The 15365-nt window shown below is 47.8% G+C and overlaps 1 protein-coding gene across 2 annotated transcripts in view; it reads right to left on the reverse strand.

Annotated features, from left to right (window-relative positions):
- The window catches only part of AUTS2 (activator of transcription and developmental regulator AUTS2), a 760738-nt gene extending 746344 nt beyond the window's left edge, over nucleotides 1–14394 (reverse strand). For both annotated transcript variants that reach the window (XM_032200715.1, XM_032200714.1), the window contains exon 1: nucleotides 14101–14394. In XM_032200715.1, coding sequence (XP_032056606.1) covers nucleotides 14101–14394 — 294 coding nt within the window. The remainder of the gene's footprint in view (nucleotides 1–14100) is intronic.
- Between the last annotated feature and the right edge of the window lie 971 nt (nucleotides 14395–15365).

Genomic DNA, 15365 nt, shown 5'->3' on the forward strand with positions numbered 1-15365 from the left:
TCCTTAACTAAAGCCCTGACTGCACCAGCTGCAGCTCCTGGGGAGCCTCTCCCCACACTAACTTTCTCCTCAGTTCATTTCTGTGCCCTTTGCTGTGAAAACACACCACATGCAACGCACAGACCTCAGCGTCAGCTTACACAAACCTTATCACAATGCAGCTTTGCTCTTAAATTTCTTACGCAAGGACTAAAAAACCCTGCATTTATTTATATTTTTATAGGCCAGTTAGTAAGAGAGATATCCCAGTTTCATGACATACTACACCAGCAGACCCTGGCATTAATGACAGGCCTAATTTGTTTATCACCATCACAGCTGCCAGAGTTAGTAATACATCCTTTAACATTTCTCATAGCTAGAACAAGACTTTCTTCCTTATTCTGCAATGGATTTAAGAAAACATATTACCATAAGCTAGCCTTGATATACACCGCAGCTGGGACAGACAGCATTAGAAGTGATTTAAATCCGAAACAAGCCATAACCAAGCAACACTAACTTTTACATCATTAATAATCATAACAGTATAAAGAAAAATTAAGCAATCATCAGAATTTCACTGGGTTACCCTTCACATCGGATTTGCTTAATGAAATGATTGTAATCGGCAATTTTAAGGCAGAATTACATTTAGTTTAAAAGGTGGCTGATGATTACACAGGTACCCTCAGTTCCTTAAATAAGCATTGTAGCCAGGCCACTGCTGCATATATATAAACACTGGCATTTCAAGGCCTTACAGTTAAATTATGCAGATATTTTATGTTCCTCACTTACTACTTGAGCAACCTGCAATTGCTAATTAAGTAGCGGAGAAATCTCCAAAGAGAGAGAGCATTATTAAACCCATTTTGCAGACAGAAAAACTCAGCTGCAGCAAAATTAACACTCCAGCCCAAAGCAACACTTAAGCACGCAATTGACTTCACGCTAAATAGCAGCTCACACATCAGCACTGTCCCCATAGACCTACTGCGTTCTGTCAAGACACCCAAATGAAATCAAGACACCAGACACGGCACCTCCCCACGAGCGTACACAGGGCTCCAAGCAAGGTCATGGAAGTGGGCTGTGGTTACCCAGGGACAAGCCTGTACCTCCTAGGGAACAGCACTCTTGATTAGAGACAGTGTCTGAAGGACAAGAGCAGTTGGAGGCATAGCTTGGGATGGACCTGCATGAGCCAAACCCCACGGGGCTGCAGCCGGTGACAGCAGCACAAGTGCAGCTCCCGTATTCCAGCTGGGCAGAGCACAAACCTGAGCAGGCAGCAAGTTTTAGAGAGAAGAGACAAAACTGAAACAGAACGGTCTTCATTGCCTGTTACCACTTCCAGCTCTCCCCTTGTGAGGGTGTAAAGGAGGAGCAGGAGCACAGCTCCAGCCCGAAAAAGGGCACTGCAGACCTCAAACCTGCACTGGCAAATCCACCCTTAGGACCGTGTGGGTGGAGATGCAGCAAAAGACGAAGGTTTGCCCTGTGCTCCAAAACGTGGGGAGCTGTACAGCTTAAATGCATCCTTTATACGCAAACATAATGCAAACAAATGCTCAAAACATGCTGAGTAGCAGCCCAGCACAGAGGACTGACAAAACCCCAAAGTTTCAAAAGTCAGCACTGTGGTCCCTCTATTCTGTGCATTTTTCCACATTGCAGTTGGCATTGCCCTCCCTCTGAGACGTCTTCCAAGGCTGGCCAGCCCAGACCGAGCTCAGCCATCCACGTGGGACAGACAGACAGAGGAATGGACAGCGTGCAGCAGCACAAGAGATGCCTCCTTCCCCCTGCGCTCAGGGGGACATCGTGCCAGGTATTTCCAATAAACAAACAAACCCTTCCCTAACCTACAGCACACCCTGACAGAGCCGAGTGCAGCCTATCCACATGAAAACGTGGTGACCCATACTCTAACGCTGTAATCTAATCCTTGAACTAAAGACAGTTTAATGCCTTTACAAATCCATATGTTTTCTAATACCACCATTGCTGTCAGCAGACTACAGGAGAGCCTCTTTGAAGATGGAAGTGAAATGACAAAGCACATCATTGTGAAGGCAATTATATGCTGCAGTAACCATTTTACAATAGCCCATATGGGCTGTATTTCAACAATGCAATTTCCAAATCTGCCTTAGTAAACATATATCTCCGTCCCAAACCCAGGTAGATTTTGCAAAACAAAATAAGACCGCAGCCAGAACAAATCCAAAATATGGATAACATGTAAAAATATGCCAACAAGGATACCAGAGCAATTTTTGTCAGAGTACCAAACAAAGAGAGCAGCCACAGCAGACCTCACGAGGCTATTCACAGCAAAGCTACCCATTCAAGAGACTTTGAGACCTGGTTTTATCAGAAATCTGATTATACACTTGCATGCTTTCCTATGCAGCTGCCCAATTCACTGCTGGGGTCATCATCCCATCCACCTCCCCAGAGACTGCAGAGCAGGGTAACTCCCAGTTTAGAAGCTAAACTCAGATGTGAACCAAGGCTGTGCAGGCTCACTCCAAGACACCTCTGACACCCCAGACTAGGGCCTAACTGAAGGGGTGGATAAATCAAAAACTAAAAAATCAGGTCATTACGCTTCCTATAGCAGCAGCTCCAAGTGCCTGCTCCATCTGCTGAGCAAGCACCAGCCCCTGAGTGGTACCCAGAGCCCAGCACCACTCCAAGCAGCCCCGGGGCTGAGTCCTTCGGAGGCACGGAGCCACCAACAGCCCACTCCAGCCACACAGCTCCCTCCTCTGCATGCAGGGCTGATGAGCACCCTTCATGGGACACAGTTACACAAAAGCAGCAGCTTAGTGGAAAAAGTTTTGAATTGATTGAAGCCCTGGATACCTGCTCCGGGATACCTCTGTGCCAGCAGCACTGTTTTCTAGGGGCACCAGGGTAAACCACGCATAGGACCAACAGCCAGGAGGGGGTCCTACATCCCATGGAGCCCTGCAGGCAGGACACTGTCCTACACAGCCACTAGCAATAAAGAAAGGCACAGGCATGAACATCTTTCTCGCAGAAGTGAAATAGTAATAAAAAACGCCTTAAGCTGCCTATAACAGACAGAAATTGTAAAGGTGAAAATTTACAACTTCATTGCCAACTCATTAGCAACAAACCACCCGCATCGTATTTCTTACGTTTCAATGCCAAGAGCGGCAGGCAGAGGATATCCCACCGGTCACGCGTGCACGACACAGTGCAAAAAGGTATGGCGACACGGGGAATGCGTGGCTGGGCAGCCAGGTCCAGCAAGAGCCTGATCCAGTTCCTATTATTGTCAGCTCCTCAAAATGATCCAGGGAAGCTGGGCAAGAGCATTTCAAAGACTTTAATCCATGTGAAATATTACTTCCTGGAACCGGAAATTCAATCCCTAGCAATGAAAACAAAAAGCACACTCATAAACGTACCTTTCAACCCAGCCAATACAGTCCTATTTAGGCTCTCTCTTTCAAAATAAAAATTTAAAAAAATCCTTTACTCATTAATATAGAGGAAACTTGAAATGATTGCTGTAATTGCAGTTAAAAAATTAATCATGTTTTGAGATAAATGCAGATAAAAGCATGTTTTACTAATTATCTTTTGAAGCTTCTGCTCATGAAAGATTAAAGGTGGAAGAAAAGTTGTTGAAGCATTGAAGACAAAAATCCTACCATTTCAAACCACTTTGAAGCCTCGTACCTAGCACGATTGATCTTTAGTGTCCAGATGTATTAAAAAGGAGCCTTTATAATTCAGAAGAAGTGTAACAAAGCACTGGAGCTTTTATGCAGGCAGCTCCCTGAGAATGCCCACATGGTGCAGTCACCTCTGCAGCAGCACAGATCCCAGCCCTGGCAGGGCAGCAGCCCACTGGGACCACGATGCCCCACAAAGCCCATGGCCACGTCTCCACTTCAGCACCAATGGGGCAAATAGCTTCAAGCCGCATTTCAAAGCCCAGCTGAGTTCTGGGCAGCACTAAGCTCTCAAGAATTGGTCATATACATCTCCTAACAAAGCTGTTTGATTTATGTTTGCAGCCCAAGGGTCTGCAAGCTTCAGAGGAGGACGCTAGAAGCAGCGGCAGGAAGCAGAGCTCTGGGACAGCCGCTCACGAAGGAGATGCCAGCAAACCCACAGAAGGTGAGGTCTTTCAAACAGCTATCTCAGGTGCTGGCACCATCTGTGTAACAGAAAACCCAGTTTGGCAGCCACATGGGTTACACACAAGACGTGTGAGGACCCATTTCCATCCCTGGGGCTTTTCAAGGAATGCGGGTTATCTGGATGCAAGATACTCGGAGGAAAGCCCGGTACTTCCCTTCACCTGCCTGCAACCAACAAGGCAGGTCATTCCCCTCCTGCTCCATAACAACACACTATTTTATATCAGCATTTTGCCAACTAACTCTAAGAACTCCAAGAAAGTTGATTCAGAGAGTAAATGTGTCAACTGCCGGCTTAAATTCAGCACACAGGTGTCCACAGCTCCACTGGCAAATACTAGGTTTCTGCAAATTGAAACAAGTTGAAAAAATACTATTATATCAAATTGCTAAGATACTTTACAGCCATTTCATAGACTCACTTACGATTTACATCAGATTTGAATTGTTCCAATATATCTGAAATACATACATTTTAGAGGCATTTCTTACTGGCAACCTCAATCACCTGCAGTACGAGGACCAACATCTGTTGCTACAGCGCAATTTTCAAAAGCATTTACCTGAACTCAAACACTAAGTCAACATGAAGGACTCTTTACTCCTCTCGAGTTGAGAGAGAGTTAGGACAGATCTGAAACAGCCCAGCTGACACCTCTTTTCTCAGGCAAGGCTCCCATTTAAAGAACACTTCTCCACGTCCATCACCTGCGCTGTATTTCTTGCTCCTATCCCCACTTCTCCAAATCTTTTTACCCCCTCCAATCACAAGGCATCAGTGACACCAAATAAAGGATTTCTGCTGTTGCTACAAACCTGAAAAGGGCTAGGTAAGAGATTAAATAATTGGGTTTTTCATAACCACACATCCAAGGAAATGTGCCAATGTCTTTTTATTTGCATATCTGGCAGACTGCCCCAGACAACTAATACATAAGTGACAGCGTACAGGTGTATTAGTTTAGAGTTTGCCTTTAATCTAGAGGTGTCAATTTGCTTCTGTTTTAATTACATCCATCTTGATATGTTATTACAACCTCATGAAACTTCTTCATTATGTGAATGGCTATAAATACATACACATGACAAACAGTTGTTATAAATTTTCTGGTTCAGCAGTGGAGGCACAATATCGTAGCCCACACATCACGTACATTTAAAGTTTTGGTGCTTCCTTGCCTCCCGCCTTCTCCCCTCCCCCTTCCCTTCCTTTTATTTTCTTTCATCCAAGACCAAGATTTAATTTTTATTTATTTCTTCATTTAATGGATGCACTAAAATTCCCTTGCTGGTAGCCGCATTCTGATACAAACGCTATCAGCTTACAGAGCCCTTCCAGCATATGTGTGTCCTTCTGGGCTGCCTCTCCGCGAGAATGTCTGTTTGTCATTAGGCAAATATAAGGAGATTGCACTGAGGTCTTATAAACATGCAAAGATCCACTTTTGTAGTTACATAATTCACTGAGTTTTTCAACACACATTCTGAGGTTGAAAACTTGGCAAATCCATCCACCAGATGTATCTTTCTGATCCCAGAACTCATTAAAATTTACTTTTTTTTTTTTTTTTTTAAAGTCCAGCCGACTCAGCTGTTGAGCCACATTAATTGCATTTTTATTATTTTTTTCCATAGTTAAAGTGACTAATGCTGGAAGAGTCACTGCCTATAAGCACAATAGCCAGCCAGTAGGAATTACTAGGACTTTTAATCGTTCAGTAATATCCAAATCACATAAAATAAAGAGAGGCAATTTTGTCCCCTCAAAACAGATGGTTTTGATTTTCAGTATTTATTTTGAATTTTTTTTTAAGGGAAGAAAAGAAAGGAGAAAAGACACAATTTCACACCAGAAGATTCCATTCAAAGGTCAAAGTGCCCTTGATGTGCATTAAAACCCACAACGCTAGCAGAGTTGCGACATAAATTGTCCCCACCAGCAGCACTTCTTCCTCTGCCTTCTTACCACAGGGCCTCCTCTGAGGTCAAAGCTACTTTCTCTGCCCCAACCCTTCTCCAATGGGTTTTGTGCTGTGCCTGGCCATTCAGCACATCTGGCCAGCTCTGGAGCAAGCTGGAGAGAGCATGTTATCCAGCTCTCGCCACAGCAGCACCTCCCAGCTCCTGCCCATGTCCTGGGGAAGCTGGGGACCAGATGCCAGCGTCTGGAGGACCCTGGAAGGATGCTCCAAACACATTTTATATCAAAGAGCTGGTTTATCCTGCTGCCTCTCCTCCACTCCCACCATACCCGTGAGAAGAGGCATCACCAAAGCCGATCCTCACATTGAGAGGTCTGCCCATGCCAAGAGCAACCTGTGTGTGGTCCAGGAAAGGTTGACACTAACCAGTTCTGTCTCCTTGGTTCCGTTTCATGGGCAAAGTAATGAAAAATGCCTTTCGCGTGCCAGGAGGGTGAGTTAGCAGCAGCAGTAGGGCACTTCAGAGCAATCTGCAAACTTGGTTACCTGTTACCAGCCATCCTCTTAAAAAGTCATCCCTCTCATAGCTCGTTACGGAGCACAGTTTCTCAAAAGACCTTCATGAATTCAGTTCTTGGTCTGTCCATCATACAATTGCATGGGAGTGCAAAACACATCTGAAAGAGAAATACACCTCATCTACACCTATGGTGCCACACAAGGAAAACCCCTCCAGAACTTCAGCCACCCTACAGCTAATCTAAGCCCAAATTTTCTAGCGCCTACCTCTATTTCCCTCTCTGACTGCAGCGTGCACCGTCCTCTTGCAGCACCCCCACACCTGCCCCAGATGGCTCTGTCCAGAGGATGCCCAGCACAGCACACACCTCGAAGGCTGGAGAAGTCTGCTCATTGTCATGAGCTCATCCAGCAAAGGGCAAGCCTGGGCTTATGGATGGAGAAAACAGATTGCTGGTGTTTTTATTTCCAAACCTATAATTCCCCCTTTGCTACCAAACAAAAGCACAAAAAGATGCAATTTATAAAAGCACTGGTTTTAGAGGAAAAGCAACTTCTAACTCTGAAAAGCTGGCAAACGTGCACAACAGATTAATGGGCGATCATTTCTGCAGAGAACACTAAGCTGATCTCCTGCATAGCTGTGGAGTAACTATTCCCACTTGGACTTGGGATATCAATCACATCAGTGCACCAAGCGGCATTACAGAGCCTGAAGTCCAGACAGCCGGGCACTTGGACACAGCGGATATTAACACACCTCTGCACCCCTACCACATCTTCATCTCGGGAGATCTTAAAATCAGGAGGACCAAGCAGCACACCGAACAAAACCCAAGTAAATCCACAAGGAGTGAATGTCAAGCAACGTGATCAAATTACACCTGACAGGCAAAAAGCCACAAAGAGAGAAATACGCTTGGTGCCAGGGAATAACCCACTTCTTCTGCAGACTTTCACGCCGCCGCTCCTGCAGACAGTAAGGCAGAACCAAAACTCCTCCTTATTACGTTTACCAGACTAAAGATTTACCCTTTTGGTTAAAGCCTTCCCTCTCCAGCACACGAGTGTGTGAACTTCAGCAGCAGTGTTGCCAAGATACAAGGAGAAAAATCTCAAGATATTAAGGTAACACACTATTTAAAGGCAAACAGTACAGCGGAGCTGAGCTGGGGATCTGACAAATTGCCACTGCACGTTCTGCTGTTACAGCAAAACAAATCCCTACCTGCATTAGCCATTTCTCATTACTTACAAAGTAGATTTTCATAATATCCATTTTACAACAAAGGAATTTAGAGGACTGTGATGTTCTGAAGTGGTCTTCACCATGGCTTGGCACCACGTCAAAACGACAACAAACCAACTACACAAGAAATGCATGCAGCTGGTAATTTGTGGCACACACCAAGCCAAACCCCAGCGAGAATACAGATACTGAGCTGATAAATCGTACGGATGATATACATGAACATAGAGAAGCAGCGCAAGCAGTTTCCCTTGCAGAAGGCTGCAGTTCGAGTAGAGGAAAGCTCAGAGTTAAACATCGCCACGTTTCAGCCCACAACCTCCTAACTCCGTTACCCTTTTATTAATTGCATTTGAGACTTCACTAAACTTGAGCTTAGGCTATTTTTAAAACCTATCTGACTCAACTTATTGTTGCTCAGAACAAAGATTAAACTTCTAATTTAGCTGCAGATAATTACAAGGCTGCAGGTCAGACCCCCGGTGTAATACGGAAGGGTCTTCCACTCAAATTGCCAGAAACATTAAAAAAAAAAAAACCTAACAGATGGGGAGAAAGGGGGGGCATTTCATTGAGCAAGGAATCCTGCCTCTCTCTCTCAGCTGAAGAGTTACCAGGTTTAACAACGCTTAGGCAGGGGCTGAGCGTTCCCCAGCAGCATGGGCAGGGCTCCCACCAGGGCACAGAGCAGACCCCACCTGCAGCTCCCAGGAACATCTCCCTCCAGTTGTGTTCCCATCCAGTCCCTGGTATTTCTCTATTGATCTCAGCATTGTAACTCAATCTTTCAATTACTCAGCCCCTTGATGTCTTTCTGCTGATTTTTTGGCCTTTCCCTAGTGATCATTTTCCTTCCAAGTTCCTGATCCTTTACCCTTATTTTATAAATCTGTTTCTTTACACTCCCTCATCCCAGCAGAGGCCCCAGATATTTAATGAGAAAGGGCTTACTTTCTCACCCAAATAGCGGAGGAGAAAAAAAAAAAGATGCCAAGATAAAAAAGGATAAGGGTGTCTTTTGTCCTATTGATACGTGGTATAATTCCCATTAATGTTGAGCTTAAAGAGCGGGGCCAGTGGAGACTACTTGAATCACATCTATCTAAAGAACTTGTCCTTATAGTTTAAACTCTTCCTTCTTTAACTCAAGGCCATTGTGCCTCCTACTACCACCCATGGGAAAGGCAAAAATCCCCACCTTCATTACATTGTTACCTTCGGGAGTTTAAAAGAGTATTTATGCAAGGATCACAATCCTCAGTCATTATGTGCGCGAAGAGATGATAACAGCTCTTCAACAGCTACATGAATCGGGGGGAGCTGGGGGTGCCCAGCCTCACAGAAAAGTAACAGGCTTTTATTCACATGTCCAAATTATAGTAACATAGGTTTCAAAAAATTACCCGAGAGGTTCCTTTTGTGGAACACACGTCCTGCTGCTCGCAGTCCCGGTTTCAGTTTTGGTTGCTGTTTTTTCATCTCTGGTTGCAGAGGGTTTTCATCGAGAGATTCAGCTGCTCTGTCAAGGTTATCTCAAAATTTGATCTCAGGTCAATTTACTGTTTCCTCTAAACACATAATGAAAATAATAAGCACATCGCTTCATATGATATCCCAGCGTCACACAAAACCTAATGCCACTTGTTATCCGCAGATACCTTCATTTAGTTACTACCTTCTTTTCTCTGCTGGTCTAAATCTGAAGACATGCGTGTGCAAACAGACTAGGACAAACACCAAAGAACCTAAGCAGTCAATAAATACAGGAAGGACTACCAAGATTTGCTGACAGCACTGAACAAACACCTGATGTTATGATGCTGCTGCGGTAAGGCACGAAGATCAAATTCCTTTTGAAATATGAAAGGATAGAGACAAGGCAGGACAAACTGTGTCGGAATCTCAGAGATTTTAAGTAAAGGCTAATCAAGCCACGAAAAGGCTGGTGTGAAGAGCCTGATCTGGGGAGAAACCCCACTGCCAGCCAGTTGTTCTGGTGTCTGAGCCCAAGCTTCTGCTGTCACACAACCAACCTATTGATGAGTGTTTTTGGTGGGCACCACACAATGGTTATTAAATCAAATTCCTGCCTTCGGATGCACACACAGGGTTACACTGTGTGTACACAGCACACAGACATGCTGTTTAGACCACAGCATCTTCAAAACCTCCTATTATTTCCACATTTTGTTTGTGTAACAGCACTGTTTCTATTTAAAAGCCGCTATCAGCTGTTAAGTTTTACTCCATTTAGTCTTGCATTATTTTGTGCCCTCAATAGGTAGAACTGCCATAGCTAACATCTGCCTAAATCACACAAACTCAGTGGAACAATTGCTTAAAAATTATTTACACTAGGTGGATGGAATCATCTGACACAGAATTTGAAACTCATTAAGCAGCTCCTTGACAAATATTTGTCAGCATTTCTCATTTGTAATTAATTACATTGGGCTTTACCTGACGATAATTTAGCATGGTCTCAAAACAGACTGATGTCTGCATGCTGAACAGAAATTAGTTCAAACGTGCGGTGAGGAACTGCGCTGGTTTTACGGAACAAGAATCGCCATTTAAATGCAAGCTCACCCCTCCCTGTGCCATTTCTATCTGTGCTTTATAAATAAATATCTCTGTCCCATTTCAAGCTTGTCAGATGAACTGCCCGAGCTGAAGCTAAATAAACATCCGCAGAAAAAGCTCATTACCTTACTCAGGGTTCAGAAAACCCAAAACCAACTGCTTGCTCCGTAGGGATGGTTGGAGCTGACTCAGGAAACACAGAGTACTTCCCAGGCTTTAAGCTATCTTAACATTCAGGTCAGATTTCGTTTCTCATCACAGCAAACCACCTTCCCCACCGCACGCCAACAGCCCTGCCACATCGCCCTGCTGCCCGACGTGCCGGGGAGAGGAAGGAGACATCTGTGAAATCCCACCTGCCCGAGAGCTCCACAGAAACCTCCCCAGCACATCACACAGCAAGTCACCCCAACAGATCCATTTATCACCTCCTGAAGGAACGCCCTTTCCCTGTCAAACCAGCATCAACAATGCCCACCCGGGTTTGGGGGTTTGGAGAACCTCATGCAGTGATTGTTGGAAACAAACGTGCCAGAGGTGCAGGCTACAGCAAGAGGTCAGCTTGGTGTCTTGCTGAGCACAGACACCAGCTGTCTGCACCCTTCTCCTCTTCCAGACTAGAAGATTTTGGGAGGCCAGAGAGCTGAAGGGTGAGTAAGTGCTGTGGAGCGATGCACAGAGCCTGCTGCACATAGTCCCAGCAAGGCCACCCGCGGGAGGACGTGGTGCTGAGATCAAGCTGCACGGCTACACCACTGTGCTAAACCAGAGGCACCTGGGGGCTGCTGAAGGTCAGAGCTCCCTGTGGGGCACGGGCCTTCAGAGCACCTCACTACAACAGAGCCTCATCAGACCAGGCAAGGAGCAGTCTGGCCACATTTGCAGTAACACCAGATTTGCTCAACTGTTGCTCCAAGACAACAACAATCAAAAAAAAAAAAGTCAATGAGAACCTGCTGTCTTTGCCCACTTCCCTCTTTCCCTGCTATTCCCCACGCAAATATAAAGGAGATCAAGGTACAGGCTGTCATAAACCCTGCTGCAGATAACTAGAAGCAGACGGCCTCTCTTTCTACACCAAACAATTTACACTGCAGAAGCAGAGGAGGCTACTGATACCTGGACAGAAAAGCAGCTCGAAGAGTGGGAGCTGCTTAAAGAGATAATTGTGCTTTAAGGGATGGGAAATTTTATCAACATGCCCGTAATTGGTGTTAACAGACACAGAGGACTCCTGTTGGAACTACAGTGGCCATCAGGTGCAACCTGTGTCTCCTTAGAGTCCACAAGCCCCACACAACCTGGCGTTTTGCACAATTTGGGCTTTCCAGTCACCCCAACACAAGGCATTTAGAAAAGGTCAAGCAAAACAAAGCTATGTGGAAATCCTTGCTCTTGTTCACAGCTTTATTTGCAGCACCCACAAAAAGATCCCCTGGGGCAACAGCCGGCTCCCACCCAACTCACACACCTCCTGCCACAAAGGTGGGCTCATGAGCAGGGCGCTCAGCCTCGTCCCTCCACATCCCCCCCGTGCCAGCCAGCCCACCCGCTGCCCATCCTGGAGCACGGGTTTAGATCTTCCCATGGTGTGAAGTTCTGAACATCGGTCCTCACTGCTATTACCAACAAGCAGACTAAACACACCCTCTGTCTCACACTCTTGGCTGCACTAAGCCTGAGAACAGGCTGAAGTTCAAGCACAAATCCCAGTAGGGCAATCCTGTCATGCTGGGCACGGAAATCTTCTGCAACCTGGGGAGAAACCTCCATGGCTCCAAAGAGCCTGAGGCAGATCCAAAACACGAGGTGTGTAAACACCAGGGCACCTCTCCACGGCACCCAGGGCTTCTCAGCTCTGGTATGAGTTGAGACAAGAACCTGAACATCTCCCCTGGGCTGAGACATCTCACGACCTCCTTGCCAGCACTGAAATCGCAAGGAAAACTTGAGGCTGCTACAAGCAACACACGCGGTAATTCCTGCTACGTTGGGCTTGTGCCTGAGACACCTTCATCTCCCTCTGATCCTCGGAAACAACTTTCTCAACACATACACCGAGCTGCAGGGAAAAGCACCTAACAATGATTTTGTGACATTATTTCTCAACGCAGCATGAAATCGTTAGGTCAAAATGTGCCACCTATCACATGAACATTAAAAGTATGTCAAGTCTCAGTGTGCGAGCTATTGTTTTATCTGAATGTGATATTAGCTGGCAGAACTGGGTAATGTTTCTGCACTCCTTTTTAGCGATATAGGATTACAACAGGATGCAAGTAGTAGCCATTCTTGGCTTTGCAACGGGGAAAAAAAGCACAGCAATTTTCATTTCAAGTGGAAAATAAATAAATAAGGAGTGAAACACAAAAGAGATTTTTTCCAAAACACCCTACAAGTTCTGAACATAAAACTTGCTCCTTGATTCCCCTCCAGGAAGGGCTACGGCCAAATTCTCGAGTCCATATTCCCACAAAACCCCTAACGACACGAACCGGGGCTTTGTTTGAGGAAGAAGAGAATTTTGTCCAAATCCTCAGCTTGCAAATCCCACTCTTGCCGACAAAGACACGTCCACGCTCCTCTCCACGGCTCACGTAGGACACTGGTGGACGGGCTCACCAGGTGAGAGGGGTGGCAGCGGGGAGCCTGGCCATCCCCAGCACTGGTTCCCCATCACCCACACGAGCCTCTCGCCAGCCACGCGGAGGCTCTCGGGGGGAGCAGATCCTCCCTTGGCTTACACCGGGAGGAGATCTCTCCCAGACATGAGTCTGGGCTGGTGCAGGTGTAACCAAGGACAAAATTTGGCTCCAAAGGGTGGAAAAAAAATCAAAAAAAAACAACAAAGAAAAAACCAACACCAGAAAATGCCACTAAGTATTCCTGGCTAAATATTTAAACAGCTTAAGAGCTACACAGATTTTTTTGTTAAACAATCAGCTTCATCTTCGCATTTATTTTGACAGTTCATAATTGTTACAGTTGTGATTCCAGTGCATGTAAACCCAAATAAATCTGCCTTTCACCATGCAAACTTCTCCCGAGCAGAAGTTAGGAACAACAAAGCCCTCCAAGAGCAGCGGGGCCGGGGCTCCCCCGGCATCACCCCCCCACCCCGAGCCCCCGGGGGGTGACAGCGGCCGGGGGGGGGGTGGGGGCCGGCCCCGGGGCTCCCCCTCGGGAGAGGAGGCACCGCCCCCCTTTATTTTGGGGACAGGCAGACACAGACAGACAGACACCGCTTCCCCCCCCCGGGGGAGGCCGCGCCGCCCACCCGTGCCAAGGGGGGGATGGAAGAAAAACGGGGAGGGGGGGGGGGGCTCGGCCCCGGGACACCGGGCGAGAAAAGTTTGCTCCGGGGGAGGGCAGCGGCTGGGGGGGGGACATGAGGAGACGCGGGGGGGACACGGCGGGGTGCGGGGGACACAGCCGGCCGGGGGGGGACACGCCGGGGCGGGGGGGTCCCGCTGCCGGCCGCGGTCCCCGCGCTGCAGGTGTCCCCGGGCCGGGGCCGGGGCCGGTCCGAAGGGGCGGCGGGGGCGCCCCCGGCCCCAAAGGCGGGGGTCGCAGGGGCCGGGGGCTGCCGGCAGCGGGCGGGGGCCCCCCCGCGGCCGCCCCCGCACACAATGAGGCGCACACAAAGCGCCGCCGCTCCTACCTCCAGCGCCTCCAAAGTGACGAAGCTGGCCATCGCGAAGCCGTCGATAATGTCCTCTTCGGCCGAGGAGGACTCCCGCCGCTTCCTGCGGGGGGGCCGCGGCCGGGACGGCGCCGGGGGCCCATTGTCTTCCTTCTCGGAGCCCGAGGACGAGAGCGCCGCGGCGGCCCCGGGGCCGGCGGCCCCGCCGGAGGCAGCGCCCCGCCGGCCGCCCTTGGCTCGCCGCTCCCGGTCGCGCTGGGAGCGCGATCGCCGCTTCTTCCGCAGCCCGTTGCATCGCGCCGGGCCGTCCATGGCTCTGGCCGGCTCTCCCGCTGGCTCTCGGCCCCCCCCGCCCCACCGCCGCCGCCGCCGCGGATCCGGCTCCCCCGGCGGAATAACGGGGGAGGGAGGGAGGGAGAGAGGGAAGGAGAAAGGGAGGGAGGGGAGGACGGGCAGGGGGTGGGGGGGGTGGGGGGGGGATGAAAGAATCCGAGCGCGGTTCCACCGCCACCAGCAGCGAGCACCAAATGTAAGAGATTCCTATAAGCGAGCCAAGGAAAGTAATGGCTGATCTCAGGTCGCCTTTTTAAAAAAAAAAAAAAAAAAAAAAAAAAAAGCGAGAGAAAGGAGAGAAAAAAAAAAAAAGCCTCTCCAAGCAGGCAATAAATCAGAATAGCGGAATGCTTTGATCAAGGGGCTGGGAGGGCGAGGATCTCCGAAAGAGAGGAGGGGAAAAAAAAAAAAAAAAAAAAAAAAAAGCAGAAAAGAAGGGGGGGAATAAAGAAAGAAGGAGAGAGACCCGCTGGAAGGAGGGAGCTGAGAGTATTTCCTTGCACAAAATTTATTTTCTTTCTTCCTTTCCTCCCCAACTAGAAGAAGTTCCGAGGGGGGTGGGTGGAAAAAAAAAATATATCTGGATGTCTGGAGCTCCCTTTCTGTCTGCGTGTGTGTGTGTGTGTGTGCGGGGAAGGGTGCAGCCTTCCCCTCCCCGCCGCCACGCACTGCTCTCCCCTCCGCCTTTATCTGCGCGGATCAAACACAACAATAATGATAACGAGGCGTCCAGATGCGATTTTCTCAGGCACCGACCAGGGCTGGACTCCGGAGCGGAGATCGGATCCCAGCCCGGCCCCTCCAAAAAAAAAAAAAAAAAAAAAAAAACACAACCCAGAACCAAACAATAAAAGAAAAAAAAAAGAAAAAAAAAAAAAGAAAAAACCCACACCAAAACACGCCCACCCACCCCGGCTATTAATACGGATCAATCACGGCAAATTCATCGG

This window comes from Aythya fuligula, chromosome 20 (genome assembly GCF_009819795.1).
Source record: "Aythya fuligula isolate bAytFul2 chromosome 20, bAytFul2.pri, whole genome shotgun sequence".
In the NCBI taxonomy this organism is placed as follows: Eukaryota; Metazoa; Chordata; class Aves; order Anseriformes; family Anatidae; genus Aythya; species Aythya fuligula.